At 41.0% G+C, this 24,477-nt stretch overlaps 1 protein-coding gene across 2 annotated transcripts in view; it reads left to right on the plus strand.

Moving 5' to 3' along the window:
- Window positions 1–23,341, plus strand: part of CDH5 (cadherin 5) — a 51,011-nt gene extending 27,670 nt beyond the window's left edge. For both annotated transcript variants that reach the window (XM_034788365.1, XM_034788366.1), the window contains exons 3-12: window positions 6,154–6,442; window positions 6,533–6,649; window positions 10,086–10,253; window positions 10,733–10,920; window positions 14,557–14,810; window positions 15,589–15,731; window positions 17,415–17,539; window positions 18,870–18,978; window positions 19,266–19,511; window positions 20,648–23,341. In XM_034788365.1, coding sequence (XP_034644256.1) covers window positions 6,154–6,442; window positions 6,533–6,649; window positions 10,086–10,253; window positions 10,733–10,920; window positions 14,557–14,810; window positions 15,589–15,731; window positions 17,415–17,539; window positions 18,870–18,978; window positions 19,266–19,511; window positions 20,648–21,141 — 2,133 coding nt within the window. In that variant the 3' untranslated portion in view covers window positions 21,142–23,341. The remainder of the gene's footprint in view (window positions 1–6,153; window positions 6,443–6,532; window positions 6,650–10,085; window positions 10,254–10,732; window positions 10,921–14,556; window positions 14,811–15,588; window positions 15,732–17,414; window positions 17,540–18,869; window positions 18,979–19,265; window positions 19,512–20,647) is intronic.
- Window positions 23,342–24,477: the final 1,136 nt, after the last annotated feature.

The raw sequence follows: 24,477 nt of genomic DNA on the forward strand, positions 1-24,477 counted from the left end.
TAGGGGTGAATTAATACCATGCAAGAGCATGATGAACAGCGTTACTTTTTGACATTGTAGGTGTGATCGAAGAAAGAATTGTAATGCGGTTTTAATCCCAAACTACAGGATAGGGGGAATGGTAACAATTTGAAGACTTATAGCAAACCAAGAATAATATTACAAAAAGAAAATCTACTTTATTTGTGAAATACAAATAGGTTTTATAGATTGGTTGGGCATCTGTGCAACTGGGGAGTATTTTGGTGGCATACAGGTGTAATGGGATGAATGGTAAATTAGTTGCACTAATATTACACTACCATTTTCCCGCATCTCAGTTTATCTTCTTCCTGAAGCACAGGCCAGAATTCTGTCTTTTAAGGGCCATATCTTCTGCTGGTGTAAATTGGCCCAGCTCTGTTAACTTCAGTGCAGCTACACCAGTTTACTCCAGCTGGATCTAGCTCATGTTTCTAGGTTCTAAATAAATGTATTGAGAAGTGAACTTGTGCTTTTGTTACAATATTCATAAATTCTGACTGCTGGTCTCCTTTTAGAGGGAAAGTGAGCATGAGGAAGTGGTTGTGGGTGGTTCAGTATCAGAGACAAAACTTGATTACCAGAGAAACTGTATAATTCTATAGACAATAGAGAAATGATTAGGTAGTTTAGCATGTCAGTCTCTCTCTCTGGATACGTTACTACTTCTCATCCCCCAGTGACTATACCTTAGTATCTGGTTATTTAATGAGAGTTAGGAACCCAATTTACAGCCTGCCTTGGGAATTGTAGAGTTAGTTGAAAATGCCTGCCATAAGCATGGATAGTTTTACAAGACTATTTAATAAATTCTCTCTCTCACGCGCACACACTCTCTTTCTCACACACACAAAAATCACTCATTTAAATTTAAGTAACAAACTATGCTAATCTTATTTACCCCCTACTCTGACTCTCCGAAGTCAATTCTGCTAAAACACCCTATAATCTGCAAGTCTGATAGATTTATGTGGCAGTCACGAAACAAATTATCCTACAGAGCATTTTGAGACAACAGTTGATCCACCAACAAGCAACATGTCTATATTGAGAATCCAGTTTTACTGAAAATAGATTTAATCTGTTCATTGTGCAGCAGAAGTGCATATTCTAATTACTCCACGGTTGTCCTCTAAAAATCACATATGACATTACTGAACTTGTGCTTCATTTTTAAATTGACAATAAAGCTCCGATATGCTTAATATGTGTAATTGTAGCTTCATGCATCTGCATTTCATTATTAACTGTAGATACCAATCTGTGCAAATTAAAAAATGAAGAGTAATTTGAATGAGATGCTTTATTTGTGCACATCTTTCTTTTAATTATGCCAAAAGTCAAGATGCGCAGAGTATATTTGATGCAAAAACAAAACTCTTGTGTTGTGTGCTTATTTAATTTGATGATTTGTTATTTGTGCACACATGAATTATAAACAGCTAATAGAGCAACATAGGTAAGGAATGGATATAGTTAGTGTAAATAAATCAGAATTCAGAAGTTAATGAGTTTATTAATAGATTTTACCCTCCCCAAGCATCTGATTCAAAGCTCAGTGAAATCAATAGGAGTCTTTCCATTGATTTCAATCTGTGTTGTATTGGGCCCAAAATACAATTGTAGCAAATCTGAAGAGAGTTCTTTCTGCTTATTGCTTTATGGATTTCATTAATAGGTCCTAATTTCAAAGTCACAGGTCAGATCTACAACTTTACTGCAAATCCAGTGGAAAACTACCTTTCCAAAAATATATTATCAGATCTTCAGCTTCTAATAGTCTCAGAAGAGTTTAAGTCCTACCACTTATATCTGCAGACTGCCTAAGTTATACTGTATTTAGACTACTGTCATTATCAGCACTCAATCAACTTACTTCTGTGTGCATGGCAAATTTGCATATTCTAATTAAACAACAGTGTTGACTTCAAGTTTCTGTAATAAGAAAAATCAGTCACCATGACATATAAAATGTCTCATGAACACTAGATGAATTAAATATACTAAAGGGATACAATTCTAACCTGTCAGCCATTCTCCAGGCATGCTGTGTTCATGGCTAATCTCAAACAGGTTGTCAATTTTTGTGTTTTGTTTTATTCTTTTATTCATCGAGACATCAAACTAGAATCATGAAAATTTGGCAGCTAAACCTGACATACCTGCTATATACTGCAAGAGTGAACATCATTTGAAACGTTCCCTTTAGGTATACACAAAGAGTAGAATTTTAGGCCATTGCCAACTCTCATTAGACTTAATGTAAAAGTTTACCATGGACTTTAAAGGGCAGAAGAGTTATACCAGCACTCAGTGAGTTGATACCGCCTTAGATGCAGTTATGGTATTGACTTGTTTGGTTCTGTTTCTTTTAAAAGAAAGCCTGTAGTTCTCAGATTAGACCGAAACAGGGGGGCTGTATTTGGAAATGTTGTAGTCCTCAGTTTTTTTCACAATTTAGTAAAAAATTAATTGTTTAAAAAAAAATGAGCATTGACCTACTTGCAAACTCATTTTCTATAGGGCATTGCTCATAAAATCCTGTGATTAACTGCACATCACCCTGGCAAAGTTCTTCAAATGTAGTCTTTCAATCTGAACAAGTTTGACACTTTTCTGATAAATGCAGCTGTACGTTTTCTTCCCAAGTACGACAATCAGCATCTGTCAACCTGCTTTGGTAAAATGAAACAGACTTTTGTGGATCAGCGCTGTTTACTGGCAGAGAGCGAGAGACGAAAGAGGCCACAGGGTATTCTCAGCTAACACAGGGCATTTCTGCTTCATTTCAGACCAATTCAATAGGAGATTGAGGAGAACACTTCTATTCCTGGTACTGTCCTAAATAAGAGAATAATTCACTTTGGATGGTGCTCTGTAGTCTTCCAGCAATGGAATGCTTTTGATTACTTTTGCAAAGTCTGCATGCAATGCATTGGATTGGCAGAATTGAACACTTGATAAGTCTTTAAATAAAGGCCACAGCAGCAGGCATGTAGAATTGAGTGACAGCAGCAGGAATATGCTCATATAGTTTTATTTTATTTTTTTTATGACCCAGGATGCTTTGTCTGTAGGTTCATCCCCACAGTTTTAACAAAGGCAATTTTGGAAGTCCCTGTGCTTTACATTGAATCAGTAAAATAGAGATTGAGAGAGAAGACACAGCCTATGCTCCTATCTTTAATATGTGGTGGGAGTTTTTTCCATGTACTAATAGGACAACAGTGGGATGGGAAATAGGCAAATTATTTACATCACCAAGTATAAGAAGAAAAGAATTCATACAGTAGAGCAGAGAATCTTCTAGTCTTTGCAGCTCAGTTGTAGTAGGAATGCACCCAGCAATGGGATGCTAGCCAAAATCCTGTGAGACTGTCTTATCAGTCACCTGCAAACATATCAAGAGAGGGCACTTCCTTGGAGCATTACAAGGGGAAAGGGCGGATCCAAAGCAAAAAACCTCAGTGGAAAAGCACTTATCCCATGAAGAAATAATATTCAGGCATCTGCCTGGGAGCTAGAAAACACCCACAGCAATATGAAAAAAGCCTAATTTTTCTGACGCATTTAAAATATGACTGCTATCGGAAACAATCCGGCATTAGTTCCTGTGGGGATGGATTAGCCAATCTAACAAGCTTTTTCCACTAATCAGACCATGATCTATCTGGGCAGATTCTACCAGTGAGAAAAGTAACAGCTAATGAAAAGTTAAAGTGCTAGAACCACCAAAATTTACAATCTCTCTCCCACTTTAGCTAGGCTTTAATATCAAAATCATAGCACCCTAGGCCTAAGCCCTTCAGTGAAGAGAACTTTCTTCCCACAAACCCAATCATAAAATTAACTTCTAAGGAATGTGTTGAAAGATACAAATACCTGCATGGAATCTACTTATTAAAGGGGTTTTTTTTTTTTTTTGGTTTTTTTTTAAATTGGAATAGTTTTAAAGTCATCACAAGCATTTCTCTTCAGTAAGTAAATATATAGATGGTGCAGAGCTGGTATAAAGGCTCTGGGCCACACCAGTATGGCCCCTGGTGCAGGGGATGTGCTGGGGCATCCTGACAACCTGAGAAGCCTTGGCTGCCAGAATGACCTCTGGGGATCACTGTCAGCCAGCACAATTCAAGCTGCCCTCAGTTGCATCTCAGGAGTTCTAAGTCACTCCTCAGCAGCCCCAGGATCAGGAAGCCACAAAAAACGTGACGTAAAACGTGGACTAAAGGAAGAAGAAGAATTCCATGACATACAACAAAAAGGGACGATATAAACAAAAAACTGTTTAACAGCAATAGCCTGACCATCAGCAAGATAAAGCAGAAATGCTAAACACAAAAGCAAATGCAACCTCTGATAACATCAGAAATGTAGGACTGGAAATTGTTGGGTAATTATAGGGACTGCTGATGAGTAGCCAACTACAATAAATGGAATAAGAGTGCTAATATATCGAGTGCATATATCTTTATACAATAAATGTTATTTTAAGTGGTTTAAAACTCCTTTCAGGAATCAGGAGATAAGATGTCGAAATAGAAGAATCAAAGTTACCTCCAGGTTAATAATAATGTACAGAACCAGTAGGGAGAGTGGATTCAGTATTTTTAAAAGTTGATTGTATATTTTATCCCTTTTCCCCCATCCTTCTTATGTTATTCATCTTGTTAAATTGTAAACTACTGAATCTTATTACATGCTTTGAAAGTGCCTAGCACATTGAGGTTACTACTATAACCCAAACAGCAGTAGAAGGAAGGAAGGAATAAAATAAAATAAATACCACCACCACCAGGGTGTGACAGATGATCCACCACTCCAAGAGGCCCTGGATTCCATGAGTGAAATCCTGACCTTGTTGGGCGTTTTGCTATTGACTTCACTGGAGTCAGGATTTGACCCCATGATTCAAAATCTGTGATAAGTGGAACACTTACCTGATGATCATAGCAATCCCAAATTAAGTGTTTGCATAAGATGTCCATTACAGAAATTATAAAAATCCTCAATCGTTTCATCAAGTCCATTTATTTATTCAGTTGAAATGTTGAACCAGAGCAAGTAGAAGCAGCAAAGAGTCCTGTGGCACTTTATAGACTAACAGACGTATTGGAGCATGAGCTTCCGACGAAGTGGGTATTCACCCCAAGAGAGCTCATGCTCCAATACGTCTGTTAGTCTATAAGGTGCCACAGGACTCTTGGCTGCTTTTGCAGATCCAGACTAACACGGCTCCCCCTTTGATACAGAGCAAGTAGGTGACATTTGGGTAAGGCTTACAAAAATGGCATTAAAACCAAGAAACTTAAACCCAGATCTTCAAAATTAACTAGTAATTTCAGATAATAGCTTAGGAAACCGTATTAGAGAGAGCCAAACTTTCAGAGGGTAGGGGCTAGGCACTTTCTGGAAATCAGAAAGTTATTAGTCACTTTTGAAAGTCTTGGGATAAGACAACGTTATTGGAACAACAAAATTAGTGAGTGTTTCCAGTCTCAGGATTTAGGTCTGAAAATTTAGGCCATCTTCAGTGGGACAATGTATATTGCTAATAGTTGGATTGAATTTATGAAAAGAGTAGCTAGGAAGAGGTGATAGTGGAAAGGTGATATAGGCATCAAATAGCCTCAAAAACCCAACTGTAAAGTTTGGTGGTGCACTTAGGTGAGATTTTATACACACAGTTCTGATAGCAAATTGGATAACTGCCTATGCTTTAAAGGGGAAATGAGGCAGGAATTCCCTAATTTATACTTGATTTGTGCAAACTAGCAATTGCAAATTATTTATAGATGAACTAAAGCTGTGATTCCCAAACTAGGGGCACGGCTTGTTCAGGGTAAGCCCCTGGCGGTCCGGGCCGGTTTGTTTACCTGCCGCGTCCGCAGGTTCAGCCAATCGCAGCTTCCAGTGGCCGTTCTCAGCCAATGGGAGCTGCAGGAAGTGGTGCAGGCCGAGGGCTTACCCTGAACAAGTTGCGCCCCTAGTATGGGAATCACTGAACTAAAGTAATGGCTTTAGCTAGTTGTTGAATTTATCTGTATGAATATTATGTACATAGTCATTCAGAAAGTGTTCTGTTTTCAGATTTTAAAACTCACTTTTAACTCCCTCAATTATGCTTTCTAGATCACATCAAGTTCAAGGAATAAAAATGCCATATATGTTCTTGAGGGGGAATATGCCAACACTATCTTTAAAGTCCGTGAAGACACCGGAGATGTGTATGCATTTGAGAGGCTGGACCGAGAAAAGAAATCAGAGTATGAGCTGACAGCTCTCTTTATTGATAGAACAACCAACAAATCACTGGAGCCACCATCCAGATTTATCATCAAAGTCTATGATGTTAATGATAATGTTCCTGTGTTTGTACAAAAAGTGTTCAATGGTTCTGTCCCAGAAATGTCACCAGTAGGCAAGTTCTTTGACTACTTATTTCTCCTTATGTTTCTGTTTAACAGAGGGGATTTTTAGTAAATGTATCATTTGATAATTCCTTCTCTAGGAACTTCAGTCACCAAAGTGACAGCAGTGGATGCTGATGACCCAACGGTTGCAGGTCATGCCACAGTCATATACCAAGTTATTCAAGGAGAGCGCTATTTCACAGTTGATCAATCTGGTAGGCATGACTCACACTTTTCAGCTTTTACCATATACTTTACAAAATGTCACACGTTTAAGCCTTTATCGTTCTAGCCATGCCGGAGAATGAGTTGGACATTTAGTTATCAGCAAGAATGTATTTACAGAGAATGTTTTGTTCTGGTGACACTGTCTGTATTATTTAGGAATGTAAAAGTGAACTGAAAAACCAAAAGGCATTTGTGTGCTAAATGCTGGAGGGGGGAGGGTAAAGGAGTGCATTTCCCCCTGGTGAAGGCAGGTGCAGTGAAGGCACAATAGTTAAAGGCTATAATTTGCAAATGAGTTTGAGCTGAATTTAGCCAACAACTTCAGTTTCGAGTGACATATCATTCATACCACTGACCAGGAATGAGAACAAGATAGCACAGAAACATCGTACATCACTGAAATTCTTAAACCTGTTATAAGACAAGATGCGGCTGTATCCTAGACCCTTCACTCAATCTCTCCATGGGTACCACTAAGTGACAGGCCCATGCCTGTATTTCTCCCAGGATGGAATCCCAAAAATAACCCCACTTTTAGATGGGGTCCTCATGTCACAGTATCCCTATTCACTACCCATGAGTCCTCTGCTACAGACTTCCCTTTGGCAGCTGTGATCAGCTGGTAAATGCAGAGACACAGAACAGCCTCTTCAAAACAAAAGTATTAATAATTTATTCATAGGAACATAACAGGGAGGGAAAAGCTTAAAACAGTATGCATATAGGCTTTTGTTATCTCACGTAAACCTTGACTTGCCTAAACGTGCAAATTTGGCCCAGGACGAGACAGTCTGCACCTCTCCAGCCTCTGCCTCCATTTCAGTCTGACTTTCATCGTCTCCCCCCCACAGAGCTCATAGAGAGGCAATCCTTTTATATGTGTCAAAGTGTCTTTGTCCTGGGACCCCTGAACCTAACTAATCCAGTTTATGCATCTCACTGGGGGGGGAAATAAGAGGTAGACTTCCAGCAGTTGGTTCATCCCTTAAGTACTGGCAATTGATTTAGTCATTATCTGCCTTCCTGGAGAATCGTAAAACCACCCAGGATTGTAGTTAACTATTTTTTTGTATATATAAATACTGTATTTACCTCTGTCTATTTTATGACTACCATCATGCTGTCTGCTATATGGGGCAAAGAGTTATCTCCCACATCTTCATACCAATAACAAGGCATAGATTCACTAATCTTTCCAATAAGTTTTCTTCTCTTTCTTGCAATTGTCACGTTTTTGATGATATAGTACAGCAGAAGGGGTCCTATAAATATTCAACCTATAGAACTACATTATTTGAATTATGTAAATGAACTTTACCATTTTCCAGAATATTTATGCATAAAAATAATAGCGTCAAGCTGAGGTTTTGTCTATAGATTAACTAAAAGGAAGTGAGACAGCTTTTCCGGACACCCTTTGAGATAGTGTACAGTGTGCATTTTTTCACCACCCACAGTCAACTGATCGTCACTAAAGAAAAAGGATGCATCATTTGTTGACTGCCTTATGACTTCCATTGTTACATTAGATGCATTCACGTACAAAGCCATGGCACCATAGTTTGGCTGGATGTACACGTATGCAACATAGCACTAAACTTGACTTCTCCAATAAATTAATGGAGACCTTGCTCTGCAGGCCCTCTCGGATCTTTGGGGAGCTATTGTTACACATGAATGTGCTTGATCTCCAACTTTCTCTGTGTCCAGCCACACTTCAGATTATTCCCATACTAAGTAGAAATAGGGGGAAGTGCATGAGCTTGATTATATTCAGATGCACATAAAACACTGCTTCTACAGAGTACATGTACACGTTTTCAGGGGCTTTACCCTTAATCCCAAATACCTGACCATCTGGCCTCTACATTTGTTTCCTGATTTATTCATCATACAATAAACATAGGTATTAGATGTACATGTTTAAACCAGTAACATTATTGCCAGCAGTACACTATGCAAGGATCCATTACTTTTTCCAGCTGCAGTACCTCTATAAAGGATATTTATAATAGGATAAACTATTTAGCCAGTGTTTGTGGATTTATAATCAGAATATTCAAAAATTCCAAATAGTGCATGGAGATATACAAAACATCCAAAATATTCCATCATCTAGAAAACAGATTTCTAACCACAGCATTAGAAGCAATAGCCAAAATGCTAGTTAAAGCCAACAGCAAAAGTACACACAGGGACATCTAACAGAAGATTGCCGTGAAGGAAATATGCTAGAATAAATGTGTGGCAGGTTGGACCCCCCCACTTCAGGGTGCCACCTGATGTATTGGGGTCCCACTGAGCCCACCAGTTCCACCAGCCGAGGCTCCCTCACCCTGTCCTGCTGCAGCTGCGCGCGCACACACATGTAGGGACACACCCCACTGTAGATTCACACAGAATCTGCAATCAGCTGTGTGTGGAAAGACTCAGCTCAGGGAACTCTAGTGCACACACCTTCTGGAGTCCAAACTCAAAATGATATTGTCTTGTGCTGTATGGAGAGCTATACAGCGTAAGCTCATGAAATCCGCGTCCCCCACCCCCAGTTATGAATCACACAAACTGGGTTTTAGAATAAACAAAAAATAAGTTTAACAACTTCAAAAGGTAGATTTTAAGTGATTATAAGGGATAGAAAACATATTAAAGCAGATTACTGAGCAAATAAAACAAATGTGCAAACTAGGCTTAATGCATTAAAGAAATTAGCTACAAATAGTAATTTCTCTCCTTAAAGGTTTTATGCAAGTTGTAGAGTTTCTTGAAGGTAAACTGCACTGCTATCAGCTTAAATCTCCAGGTATACACTTCACAGGCTGACTTTCCTTGCCTGGGCTCCCCTGCCCAGCTTAGTTCCTTTATTTCTTCAGCAGTCTTCCTTCTTGGGGAGGAAGGCAGTGGAGAAGAGCCAAGATGAACTTATTCCTCAGCCTTAAGTAGGATTTACACATGTCAGGAATTCTTTGTTTCCCAGTTTGATCCCCACCCCTTCTAGTGGAAAAATAGCAGAAGTCCAAAATGATGTCCAGTACCAGGTGACATGATCACCTGACCCTGCAGTGTTAAAACAGCATCCCAGGAAACTTCTCAGGAAGGAGGCTAGATTAGCATCTTGAAAGTCTTATTGTCCTTCCTAATGGCCCATCCAGGCTGTTTGCATACTGTCTGGTGGGCATTCCCCAGGTGAACACACAGTTGTAATTATTACATAGTCAGTATTTCTAACTTCAGATACAGAAATGATACATTCATACAAATTGGATAATCACATTCAGTAAATCATAACCTTTCCAATATACCTCACATGACCCATCTTGCGTAAAATATATCTTAGTTATGCCATATTCATCTCATAATATTTCTATGAAAAATATGGAGCGTAATGTCACAAACTGATCCTTTTTAATGTGTTTTTTAAAGGAGTGATTTCTACAGCCACAGCTGATTTAGACAGAGAGAGTCAGTCTACATATGAAATTGTGGTTAAAGCAAAAGATTCTCCAGGGCTTCACGGTGGGGATTCAAGCACTGCTACAGTCATCATTACTTTGTCTGACATCAATGACAACTTCCCAAGATTTAAACAGCGTAAGTTGTGAGAGTGATTTTTTGTTTGAAAGGCATGAACGGGTATGATTGAAACCAAATGGTTTCATCAGAGTTTATCCAATCAAGATGTATGTATTGCTTTATAAAAATCGCTAAAATATCACTTGAATTGAACAGAACTTCCTCCCTTCCCGGTTCCTCATTCCCTTCCACCCACCCAGCACTGTATATAAGTTTGATTAAAGTCCCTGAATTTTGCAGTGAAGCTATGATGCACAGCTAGGGCAGAATAAATCCATTCTATGGTATCTCGCTCATTCTGTACTGCATCTTGACATTTTTGAGCATCAATGCTGTTTTTAAATTAAAAAAAAAATATTTGTCTCTGCAGACAAAGTATCTCAGTATTCTCTGTGAAATTATGTTCTTGTTACTAAACATAAATTGAGATGAACAATTAACAGAATTCTTACTTTCATGTGTGGTGTTGGGGGGGCTGTGTTTGTTTTTTTAAACAGAATCATTCCACTTTAAAGTCCCTGAAAACGTTCGAGTAGGAAGTGACGTCGGCAGATTGAAAGTAGAAGACATTGATGAGCCACAAAACAGAAACACAAAGTACAATTTTGTCAGAGGAGACTATAGAGATACCTTTGAAATTATACCAAATGCATTCACCAATGAAGGAATAATTAAGCCAAAGAAGGTACAATTCCTAGTGACAAAGAAAAGTGTTGTTTGTTGTGTTGACAATTGATATCTAAGCTAGCTATACTCTAAAAACAGTATGGAACAGAAAAATCCAATTATTCTTTTTTTTAGTTTCAAGGTAACAGATATATATTAAGTGAATTGATTCAGTATTATTACTAGGATAAAAACCTCATTTTCCCACAGTGTATAACTGAGATTTACCTGATCAGATGTCAGGTTGCACACCTCAGACGCCCCTCAGCTTGGTGTCTTAGTTTCTCCTGTCCTTAGGTATTTGGATAGCTTGGTGGGCCAGTGATATTAATGTTTTGACTTTCCGGACCCCCTTCTGGAGTCAAAGTCCAAATGAAATGAAAAATTCAAAATCTTCCAGTTAATCTATTTACTTCTCCCTTCTCTAAGGTTTTACAGCCTCCCTGAACGTTCACTGCCTCTCCCATCCCTTCCCCTGCAAACAGGAGGTTTCCATACTACCTCCAGGTACTGTGGTAGGGCCTCCAGGAGCCTGGGCCTTCTCCATAACCTTACCTGCCTTCAAGCTCCCAAACCAGCATCACTGGTCCCAGGGACATTTCCTCATTAGTTGCAACACTACCAACTCCAAGAATCATGACTCAGACCACCACCACCCCCAAATCATGATACTACTTTAAATTATAAATTTGGTTTAGTTTTTATTGGCCTCCTGGTTCCTGAGCTGTTTGAGTATACTCGCTTCATGTTTTCAAGCTTTTCTGTGTGATCAACAGGACTAGAAGCTTTTTTTTTTTTTTTTTTTTTTTATTTTTAAGTGAAGCCTAGATTCTCAGATCCCTCTATTTCAGCATCAGGGGCTTAAACACAGACAGACTTCATAAAAATCATAAGAGCTGGTGACATTGGCCTTGTCACTAAGCCTCGTCCATGGCCTCTTCCTGTAGTGTTCAGTGATCCCACAGTGCTGAAAGTGGCAAGTGCTTGCAAGATTTATTGTGATTTATTCTGAGTCTGTTTCCAATTGGCTGAGCATAACACGAGCTTCATAATACCCCACCCAGATGCCCTTAAAGGCACAGCCGCTAGTACTGCAATTCCCAGCACACCTCCACCAAACTGCTGCTCTTCCCCAGGTCTCTCAGCATCTCCTACTCCCTGCAGACCTCTCCCATAGTGGGGAAAAGGCTGCTTATTACAAAGCAGGCATGGCTCTTTCTCACCTGCTCTAGCAGATGATCTACAAGAAGGTGGGGGAAAAGAGGAGTCAGGACTTGAACTACTTAAAGGCTCAGTTCATTGTTTGAAGCACATAATGGACAAGAGTCATCCATGGTGCGATTTCACTGGAATTGGTGGAGTTTCCAGAAGAATGAATTTGTCCCCATGTTTATGTCTCAGAGATAAGTTTGCACTGTCATCCAAGGCAAAACGTCAATGCTTATGTAACAGTTTCAAGGCTATTGTCTCTGCCACTATGTCCAGTCATAAGTTTAACACCTTTATCACTATCTAATTAGCATGTTTCAGATTAGTGTATTATATAAGGAATAACGGGGTATCTCAAGCACTGCTGTCTACACCAGGGGTGGGCAAACTTTTTGGCCCGAGGGCCACATTGGGGTGCGAAACCGTATGGCGGGCCAGGTAGGGAAGGCTGTGCCCCCCAAACAGCCTGGCCCCCGACCCCTATCCGACCCCTCCCACTTTCTGCCCTCTGACTGCCCCCCTCAGAGCCCTCCACCCATCCAACTCCTTGTCCCCTGACCACCCCCTCCCGGGACTCCCGCCCCTAACCCCCCCAGGACCCAACCCCCTATCCAACCCCCCCCCCATCTCCCTGTCCCCTGACTGCCCCGACCTCTATCCGCACCCCCGCCCCCTGACCCCGCCCCCTATCCAATCCCCCTGTTCCCCATCCCCCCCCAACCTCTGCCCCATCCAACTGCCCCTCTGCCCCCTAGGACCTCCTGCCCCATATCCAACCCCCTGGCCCCGGCCCCCTTACCATGCCACTCAGAGCAGCATGTCTGGAGCTGCACTTCCTGGCCAGAGCCAAACACACTGCATGAGCGTGCAGCCCCACCACCCAGAGCGCTGGTGGAACGGGTGTGGGGGAGGGGGGAGAGCAGCGGAGGGGTCGGGGGCTAGCTGCCCAACCAGGAGCTCAGGGGCCGGGCAGGACCGTCCTGTAGGCCGGATGTAGCCCACGGGCCGTAGTTTGCACACCTCTGGGTCTACACCTACACTATCTACAAGGTGGAGATGGACTCAACCTGTGAAATTAGGGATGGTTGGTGTTTCCCTTAAAGCCCCAGCTCTTAGAGTAATGTAATTGCGGAGAATCTCAGATTTCATTAAAAAAATAGATTTCTAGCATTTATGGTTGAAGAGGGAAAAAAAGAAAATGTGAACCCTAAAAACAAAATAAGAACACAAAGAAATATACCCACATGTTTTACTTATCAAAATCTCATGATTCTGATGACTTGTTACATGGCTTTTGAATGCTTGGGACAGAATACCAACTCAGATTATGAGCATCTCAACGTTCAGAGCTGTTTGGAGGTGGTGTTTTATTTTCTTGAATCCTGGGTAGGCTGTGAAATCTCTCTCCGATGTTCAAGTCAGATCCAAACTTTTTTGATTCAGGCCCACATCTAATCACTCAAACTATCAGTATGGTTCTCAACTGTCCCTCCAAACCGAAGCAGCTTTTCAGTAGGAATCCTGAATATACATACTTTATAGCCTCAGTGAGTTTGAGTTACAGCAAGGCATGAGATGAAATTTGCAGCATTCCTACTGCCCTAAATATGCAGCTTTTAAAAAAGCAAAAATAAAAAAAAAACAGCACTTGAAGGTATAGTACTAATAGGACACAGAAAAGCAATTCTGTCCCCCCGCAAAAAACAAACTATACCAGATTCTTATTTCATTGTAGATCAAATTGTTTTCTCTTGGACATGCTGACTTCTAGGCATTTCTGGCTACATTAAAGCACTGATAATATTGCACCACACCAAACTTGTGGCAAAATGTCCAAATCTCTCCTGAGTTCAATTGCTCTCACACATCACTGACCCTGCAATCTACTCTGCATACACTGAAGTTTGGCTGAGAGGCCCAGCGAGTTTGGTAGGCAGAGCACCAACAGACCTTGGGCATGCTACTATTGGCTGGATTGCTGGCTGTAGTTTACAGTTAAGGGTCTTGGCTCTCAGGCAAGAAAGCCCCATCTCCTGCCCTCAATGAATGTGGAGAAATGTAGTTGGCAAGGGCAGAGATGTGGATTTCAGTCCCACCTTCAAAGAAAGGAGCTAGGTCAGATCACCCTAGGCTAGCTATCCTGCCTATGGTCAGAGATAGCTGGCTCTGACTGAAGCTTGCAGCCACAGAACTGTAGACATAAAATTACAGACTAAGGTTTATGTGCTGAATTTTGAATAAAGACTAGATTTGTGAAAAAAGTCATAAGCTGCTCAAGTAATAAATGCACAGAAAAAGGGAGAAATTCACTGAATAAATGATTCCCTGATAATGTAGTTCTGTTACAACATACTAGCATTTCCAAATCACACGTTCCAGGACAGTGCTTTAGTTTGCATATATAGCATTTTTACTACTGACTGAGAATGTTTCTCTTTTCATTTAGCCATTGGACTATGAAAAAATAAAAGAGTACAAGTTTGACATTGAAGCAACTGATCCAACAGTTAATATGCGTTTCTTCAAGCCCGGTGAGCAAAAGAGCATTGCGACCGTTACCATTGAAGTTGTTGATGTTGACGAGCCTCCCATCTTCTCTAAACCATCCTATGTTTATGAAGTAAAAGAAAACTACCTCACAAAAAACCCAATTGGCACAGTTTCGGCAGTAGATCCTGATGCAGCAAAACGGAAAATTAGGTAAATGAGCCTGGATACTAAACTAGCTCTAGCAAACAACATTGTTAAACTCTCAACATTTTAAGGACATAAGGAAGTTGGCCAAATTTTCAGAACTGTATATGCAAAAATGCATGATCTGCATGTGCAGTCACACGCACACACACACACACACACACACACACACGAGCAATAACTGCACAAAAGTTAAGCATCTGGGCATTTGCACGTGTAATTACCACATACGGTCACTATGATAGCACATGCACATTATTCCTACACAGATTAGCAGACAAGTGAAAATGCACAATTCTGTACCTCTTACTTCATGTTTATGTACAATTATTGTTGCAATTTTTTATATTGCAACTACTGCCTTGGCATGTATAGGCTCCAAAATTAAAACAAAAGTGAACTAATTTAAAGTCAGCAAAGGAGTAATAAATAAATAAATAAATTTATATAACAGCAAATTTGGGAAAGTTCTCTAGCTGACGTAAGCTACATTGGACTATTTACTCTATAAATAGCCCAGGTAATTTTGGGGGGAAATTCTATCCGGTGAGGAGGACTGGAAGAGAAGAAAATAGTTCTTTGCCATGTGTTTGAAGCTTTTAAAAATGTTAGTCCTAGAGGAGAACAGTTACCAAAGCGCCTGGTAAATGCAAATGATCAGATCTGCAGTTTATCATACAACTTTGAACAACTTCCAGACCTTCTGCTATGAATCACTGAAATCCTACACACTGTATTACTATTCTTGTTTTGTTGAGGATTATCCTTTTTAAACAAAACACAGATATACCCTCCGAAGATCCAGCCCTAGTGGGGACTATGTCAAAGTATCCAATAGTGGAGATATCTTCATCTCAAAGCATCTGGACAGAGAAGCCAGCGCCTGGCATAACCTAACCGTGGCAGCCCAAGAAATCATGGCAGACAGTAAGTGTTAACTAGAAACCTGTTTCATTGAGGGGGAAAAAAATCAGTATGTTTCTTCTGAATTATCGTAATTTAAAAGAGAAAGAAAAGCCCCAAAAAAACAAAACACCCACCTGCCAACATTTGACACAAGCTAATGCACCCCTTTGATCAAAGTGCCTATGTTTGCCTTAGAATGATTTTGCATTCCAAATGTTCAAATCCAACAAATGTCTACTTCAGCAAGTGAGCGGAGTATCGTTTTTTTGGAATTTGGCCTATTACTATTATGCAAATTCACTCAGCTCATTAACCAGAATATATTTTGTTTCTCTCTCTCTCTCCCTCTTAAGCTAATCAAGGGTTCTCAAACTTCATTGCATTGCGACCCCCTTCTGACAATAAAAATTACTACATGACCCCAAGAGGGAGGACCAAAGCCTGAGCTTGCCCAAGCCCTACAACCCCAGCTGGGGGGGCCAAAGCTAAAGCCCCAGTCCCCTGCCCCAGGTGGGGGGAGGGGCAAAGTCAAAGCCCAAGAGCTTCAGCCCAGGCAGGGGTCCTGTAGCCTGAGCCCTGCCACCCATGGCTGAAGTTTGAGCCCTGCTGCCCAAGGCTGATGCCCTCGAGCTTCGGCTTCAGCCCTGGGTGGTGGGGCTCAGGCTTTGGCTTCAGTCCGGTAACGCCAGCCCTGGTGACTCCATTAAAATGGGGTTATGACCCACTTTGGGGTCCCGACCCAGAGTTTGAGAACCGTTGAGCTAGATATACCTTTGAGCCAGTGCATGGCTAACACTCAACAAGCAGTCTGGAATAGCAACTATTCCCCCAGGATGTTAAGGCAAATGGATTTGCCCAGAGACATCCCCAGAGCCTGCCACATCATCGTCATTCACACCTACTTATTGCAGGAAGGGCACAGAGCTCCCCCTCCAAAGCATGCAAGGTGGCAGAATCCCACTGCACAACTGCTGGGACAGCAGCAACCCTGCATAGCGTCACTCTAAAGTGCCCTTGTCCCAGTCCTCCATCAGAGGCAATTTCACCTCTAATAATTTCCTCTTAGTTCAAAGTACTAGTAAAACTGAAGGGGGAAGGAGATGGAGAGGAAAAATTCCACATTACCTACATCCTACTGGATTTGCTAAATGTAACTGTCAATATGGCACTTTAATGATACTCAAGAACACTGGTTGGTGAGCATTAAAAGGTGAAGTATGTAGAGCCATCGTAACCACTTCCTAGGCCAGACCCTTCAACAGCTCTAAGTCCTGCCATAAGAGCCAAGGAGCAAGTGGGAAGGAGGGATAGCCAAAGCTTGTTACACTTTGGCAATCTTCAATTGACATACATTCCTTTGGGGTTATAGACAGCTGGCACAGTTTAGAGCAGCCCCTAGGTTGTTATAACCTACACAGAATCCAGCACAGTGACTCTTGGAGCCATAACCAGCTCCCCCCCATCCCATTCCACCCCCTGTCTAGCAGATCTCTGTGCAGGAACAAATCTGGGCCTAAATTCACATCTAATAAGTAAAAGTAGGATGAGCGTAAATTTGTCAAAGTGTGATATGTTGTACTATTCATGCTCGTTATGAAGAAGTTCCATGAATGACGCAAAGCACAGGACAAGAGTTCTGTATGGGGCTCAGTCTGTAGCCAATTGAATGATAAATCATCCATTATTTTATGTTTATCGTTTCAGATAGACTGTCTGACATAGAATCACATACACAAGTTTATATCCATGTTCTTGATGAAAATGACAACGCTCCAGAATTTGCTTATCCTTATGAGCCCAAAGTGTGTGAAAATGCTGCACCGGGAAAGGTAGGTAATACATGAGAGGGTTGTTTCCATTTATACTTAACCATATACCTTCAACCACAAGTTAAACCACAACTCTTTTGATAAGAGTTATGTTTGCTAATCCTAAATATTGATCTGCGTGTGCTTCCAGTGACTATTCCATGACTGCATTGACCGCCGAGCTGTCAGCACTCAGAACTTTTCTGCTTCGGTCTTTTTGCTGCTACAATACAGACCTCTATCACTTGACACACACACATTGCATCGCTCTCCTCAGTCCCTCTCCCTCCCATCAAGCAGAAGGTCAGCAGAATGTATGCACATTAGCCATTACATTACAGTTCAGTTAACCCTACAAGGTGGCAGTTATCACCAGCAATTCATTTTCATCTACCTAATATTCATACATGCAAAACCTGAGCTATGTAAAATAGGCAGGAGAAAACATGAGTAAATATTAAGATTGCAAATTTCATCAGCACCCAATTTGTGTGCCAACAAATAGAGTTGGTATTTTTAGGTGTCATGGGTTCCTCAGCTGCAGCCTTTACATGTAAGTTTTTTTATTTATATTCATTAATTTACAGTCTTCAAGACAGATTCTACCTGGGAGCTATGTGTACAGACCCAGGGGTAGTATTTGACCTTTAACTTGATTTTGAAATACTTTTGGTATATTATTTATTGATGTCATATATATTATTCATCTGCCATACATGCAGTAGCTGTATTGTGTGTTTTGGGTATTTGGGGGAGATTTTCAAAAGCAAGCAAGGAATTTAGGAGCAGAAGTCAGACATTCACTGTTATTAGTGCTCTTAAATCCATTAGGCGCTTTAGAAAAACTCCACCTAAGATATTTCAATGAACATTAGTTTATTCTCTTTATGGTGAATTACAAGCCATGACACAGCGACACAGCGGAGTAGGAGAGAGAAGCCCTTTCCTCTTTGTGTGGCAGGATTCAAGCTACCTGGCTCTTAGCACCTGCTACTGTGGGGGAGTATAGAGGCTCTGCACCAGTTGCTCTCCATAGAAAGTAAGCAGGGAATAGGCACACCCATCTTTCTGATTCTCCTTCCACACCAGCCAGTGGATCTGACTAGTCATGCAATGGGGAAAGGAAGCAGTCCTTTGAAGAGGGCTATACTTCAAATTATTCCTATTGCACTGAGAAGGATAGGAGGCACTGCACCTCTCTGGGGGCTCCCTCTGGAGCGATGCAGCTTCACACGACCTCTTACTGCAGATGGTCCATGAAAGGCCCAGCACAAAGCTATTGCATTACATAATGAGTGTTTTTACCACTGTGCACTGCATACCTGAAATTTGAACTTTGGAATCTTTATAGGTAATAATCAGGATTTCAGCTACTGACAAGGATGAAATGTTGCCTGGCGTTAACTTCAAATATTCCCTGACCACGGAAGATAGCAACTTCACATTGGTTGACAATCACGGTAGTGTATCCCCTCAGTAGATTTCAGTAGATAGCAAAAGAGAGGCACCAGGAAACATAAGGTGAAAGCTACAGAGATAATCTCTGATGGATCCAAGTGGGCTATTGTAATTTATAAACAAGTTAAGGCTTTTTCAGCAAATAAAGTGTTGTTCATGCCCATCCAACTATTTGCGGGGTTCCTTAAAGGCTCAGTTAGCCTCAGGGGATTGTGTCAGATGATTAATAATCTATAAAGAAAGTCAGAGGTTGAACCATCACTTAATTAGATGTCATTACCTTTTCCAGATAACACAGCTAATGTCACCGTCAAATATGGACAGTTTAATCGTGAGCTGGTGAAAATCCACTACCTACCTGTCATCATCTCAGACAATGGCACGCCAGAGCTAAGCAGCACAAACACACTTGCCATCAGTGTCTGCAAGTGTGATGAGAAAGGAGAATTCACTTTTTGCGAAGAAGCAGCTAAGCAAGTTGGAGTTAGCATTCAGGCACTGGTGGCAATTTTTATCTGCATCCTCACAATCCTTGGTAAATATCGGATATTTCAAGCATACTGCGCTCTTGACATGTTCTTTCTAACTGAGGTACCTGAAGCTTTGTGCTTATCCAGGATCAAGACGACAGGAACATTTTAAAGAGAGTCAGTCACATTCAGTAAACTCTTGCATTTACTTTCTTTTTGGCCTATTAGAATAGTTGTCTTATTGTAACTAAGGAGCAGTTGTAATTTCACCAAGTATTAATATTATTTAGCACCATTAGGCATAATATAACTGTACCTGAGATCTGAGCCAGAGAAATAATAGGGCCCCTGTCTCAAAAGGCTGAATTCATGTGGGCACAACATGTAACAATGCAATAAGACACCAATAGAAATGATATTACATAATACATTAGTGGTGTGACAATAGGCAGCTTGATGTATGGATATTGAAGCTTTTGTGAATGGAAAGCTGGTATCCAGGATTGTAACTTGGGTGGCATAAGAACACATAATGTTAAAAAAATATTAATATAGCACTTAACATGAACTGGCTGACATGTGGGGATTGGTTGGGTGATGGAGCTGTTCACCTCTAGGTCATCAGTTTGAGTTTAACATGGACTGGTAAGTGTGAAAGTGGGTATTGTTTGGTAGCCTAGATGTTAAATGATTGGATGGTCCAAGCTCAGTTCCTAGTGGACAAGAGTCCACATCACAACGCCACACCCATAAGTCCGCCTCAGCAAAAGAGGTCAAATGCCAGCTGATTATGGAGAATGAACTATGGTCTCTCTGCTAGAGAGAGACCCTCCAGGGCAGGGTTCAGGCATATTGGTAGGGCAGCATAGGGAAAGTTTGCATGCTGTTGCCTGTTCTCTGTTCGTGAATATAGGACTTCAGGCTCCAGGACTAACAGTCTGATGCTGTAAAAATAAAGTTCAAAGGAGATGAAGAAATCAACATTAAAGCGGATTGATAGAATGCAAAAACGGGCCCCTTTTGTGAACACATCAGTCCTACATTAGGAATGTTTTAGATAACATTCAAAAAAGAATTTAATAGCATTTTTCCTGCGAAAGAACTTCAGATTATGTTCAATTTTAACTAGACTGAGTTTGGTTTACTACAATTCCCTATATTTGCCTTTATTTACAATTGCTGGGATATGTTTTCTCTGCAGTAATCACGTTGCTGATCATTCTGAGAAAGAGGCACAAGAAAGAGCTGACTGTACTCAGGAAGAGTGTGGCAGAGATTCACGAGCAGCTTGTCACCTATGATGAAGAAGGTGGTGGTGAAATGGACACCACCAGCTACGATGTGTCTGTGCTCAACTCTGTCCGCAAGAATGGCATGAACCTGGAGCCTGGGCCCTGCCTGTATGCACAGGTCCGGAAGCCAACAGGAAAAGGAAATTCTGGCACAGGGGAAATGGAAATTATGATTGAGGTGAAGAAGGATGAAGCTGATAATGATGGGGATTTGCTGCCATATGACACTCTTCACATTTATGGCTATGAAGGTGCTGAGTCCATTGCAGAATCTCTTAGTTCTTTGGAGTCAGGATCCTCTGATTCAGATATCGACTATGACTTTCTAAATGACTGGGGTCCCAGATTTAAAATGTTAGCTGAGCTTTACGGATTGGAGCCAAATGAAGACTTTGTGTATTAAGTTCAAAGCAATTGTGTTTAGTTTTTTCCCCGTAGAGACAGATAGTAAAGCCCAGATGCAACCAGTATGCAAAAGGAGGATCAACAGATCTTTACACAAGCAGCGCAGGTTGCAACGATGATTCTAGACATCAAAAACTCAAAGCATTTTGGGTGAAAAAATTACAATGAAATCATTTTTTTTTTTAAATTAATGACATTGTTCTTGTCCCATTCCCCCAGCATGGGTAGCCCAGCTAGCACACTGGCTCCTCCACTGACACTAGTTCTCTAGGACCCACAGGTGGGCTCCACGGAGCATGTCTTTTGAGACATTACTGCCCAGCACCTGTGAAAGTTTTCCATATATACATATATGCTGATGCCTACAGCAGCATGCCCCCAATTTCTTCCCCATTCCATGTGGTGTCACACCCTTTTATCAATGTGAAATTAAGAACAGAGGAGTCTAGCGACTCTGGGAAGGAACATATTATGGAGGCACCTGTAGCCACCTCCCCCTCAAGTCTGCCTTGCCTCCTGTACCATCTTGCATGGATAATCCATGCCTTTGCTTCCGCAGCAAAGGGGAGGATCATCATTTAATATTAAAGATGATTCCATTATATTCAAAGAGAATCATGATTTCTCCCTTCTTCCCAATTCACTAGTTACCTTTCCACTCCAAAAAATGGGCTACTGCAGGAAGATAGCAGAACTCTTTGGAATTTTTAGAAGACCACCAGAGTGGTTTTAATTGGTCATTTTTGAAAAGCTTGACTGTGGGGATTTCTGGCACAGTCCTGGAGTATTAAAATCTCTCTTTATCCTCAGAAAAAAATATTTTCCTTTCTTAACTAGGATCTTGGTGCTATTCAATGGAATATACCCTGCTGGGCAGGAAACCTGCAGATCAGGTGGAATATTAAGGCTCCAGAACTGTAGGTCTCACTGGATTGCAACATTACAGGCTAAGCTGGTGTGGGTTTTTCTAGGAGTTTTCTTTTTAACATAGTTGAAGGTATTCAGCTATTTCAGGAAAAAAAATTGAAGGGTCTCATTACTGTGAATTTTGTTTTTAAACAGGTACTGTAAAATGGGTATTTTCCACCTAGGAAAGTATTGGGGACTTCCAGACCAGACTATTGTATCTGTGTACTCTACTGTCTGTCTGAAAGACCAAGGCATGAGCATAAGCAAGGTTTTGGGTGCCACCTCCACTACATCCCTGATCCTGCAAGACACATGCACATACTTAACTTCACGCACAGCGGGGAGTCATCCCATTCAGCTGAATGCCAGTGCACACAGTGCATCAAGTCAAACAAACATGTATGTTTTTCAGGATCTAGGCAAGTGATGACAATGGGCTGGCTCCTGCTCCCACTGATGTAAGACTCCCATTGATTTTAATGGGAGCAGGGTCCTGCCAATGAGATACCCAGTTTTGCAGGATCTGTAGGAATTAGTTTAGCTGATCTCTTGATTTAAGATTGGATTTTATATTATAGCCGCGAATCCAAATATTAAAGTCGTCTTTTCTAAACCAGTGTAGTGGAATTTCACTGATTTGCATTTCACTAAGCCACCCATAACTGATAGCATCCTTTTTCAGCAAATATTTAATAGCAAGGGTATTAAATCTTCAGGGTGGTCTCATTATTAGTATATTTCACTACTTTTTCAAGATACACTATACAACATTTAGTAGGACACTTTCATCAATTATTCAAATTCTAGTACACTTTCCAAATATGGGCCTGATCCAAGCCCACTGGGAGTCTTCCCATTGGTGGTTGGATCAGGCCCTTTATAAATAATGTACTTTTTTTTTTTAAATTGTGTTTGTCCATTTAATCATTAATTTGCAAATCCAGTCCTCAATGCAAGTTAGTGAGGTTCCACTGATGATTGTGTTATAAAGAATTCTTACTAATACTTATATTTTAAGATTTTCACGTGTAATAAGGTGTTGCTATTCAACAGGAAACATTAGCTATAGAATTATTCAGTGCCATAGCTAAAGAGTCTTCTGTAAACAACATCCAGATAACATTTTCTATAATCACTGTGGGGGGTTTTGAAGTCTGCGTTATAACATTATTCTAAGGAACATTGTACTGATCTCTACTATACATCAAAGATGTTTGCACTGGATATTTTATTTTAATATTGCTGTACTTGTTTTGTTTTTACTTACATAAAAGCCAAATTCAAATGTAGTGTTATTTCTCTGTGAATTAATAAGCTGCATGCATAAGACAATAATAGGCTTTTGGGTGAACTTGCTGCAGTGAATTCAGTCAACAGAATGCTGGAATCTGTTAGCGAAGGGAATAGGAAGTCACCAAACCCAGAGAATAGTAGACATAGGTTCATGGAGGAGCTCTGTGTAAAAATGATTTTTTTCACGCTCTCGGGAAGCTATACTCTAAGACAGTGGTTCTCAGACTGTGGGTCATGACCCCATTTTAATGGGGTCGCCAGGGCTGGCTTAGTCTTGCTGGGGCCAGGTGCCAAAGCCCAAGCCCTACTGTCTGGGGCCAAAGCCTGAGGGCTTCCACCTTGGGCAGTGGGGCTGAGATTACAGCCCCTTGGGCTTTGGTTTTGCCCCCACCCCCAGGGGAGTGATGCTTTGGCCTCTCCATGCGGGGAGGCAGGGATGGGGTAGGTTCAGGCTTCAGTCCTCCCTCCTGGGGTCATATAGTAACTTTTGCTGTCAGAAGGGAGTCGCAGTGCAATGAAGCTTGGGAACCCCTGCTCTAAGACCTTCTTCCCACAGAATCTTCCCTTCTCAGACATCTGATTTCACGGAGACCCTTTTCCAGGCAAATCAGAGCTGTGCAACACACCGGTTTTCTTGTCACGTGGGGCCAGATTTTCAAGAGAGCTCACCCCCAATTGGGGGTGTGGAGATCTTTTGAAAGTTTGCCTACAGAATCTATGCGGTTCTAGAGGGAGATACAAATATACAGAGAATACGGTTATAGTACCAGCCAGATCCCACACATGCAGGATGGAGCACAGGAATCAGGACCTTCCCACCCCAAAACACAATCTTCTATTGTTTGAACTAAAGGGGAGTCTCCATTAGCTACCACTAGACCAGTTCCATCCTCAGTTATCAAATGTGTTCAGTGTGTCCCCTGATCATTTTAGATGACCAAATGGAGGTCATTTTCAGTGTAATTAACAGATAGCTGGGGATATGAATTTGATTGAGATTACAGGGAATTTTGCATAACTGTTTGAGGCATTAACAATAGTTAGAGGAGAAATTTTTATTTCAGTTGATGGGGGCTTTGATTTTGGAGATGAAAGTCCCAACTCCTATCCCCCATGTCATGTGTGCATGACT

The sequence above is a fragment of the Trachemys scripta genome, chromosome 13 (genome assembly GCF_013100865.1).
Source record: "Trachemys scripta elegans isolate TJP31775 chromosome 13, CAS_Tse_1.0, whole genome shotgun sequence".
NCBI lineage: Eukaryota > Metazoa > Chordata > Testudines > Emydidae > Trachemys > Trachemys scripta.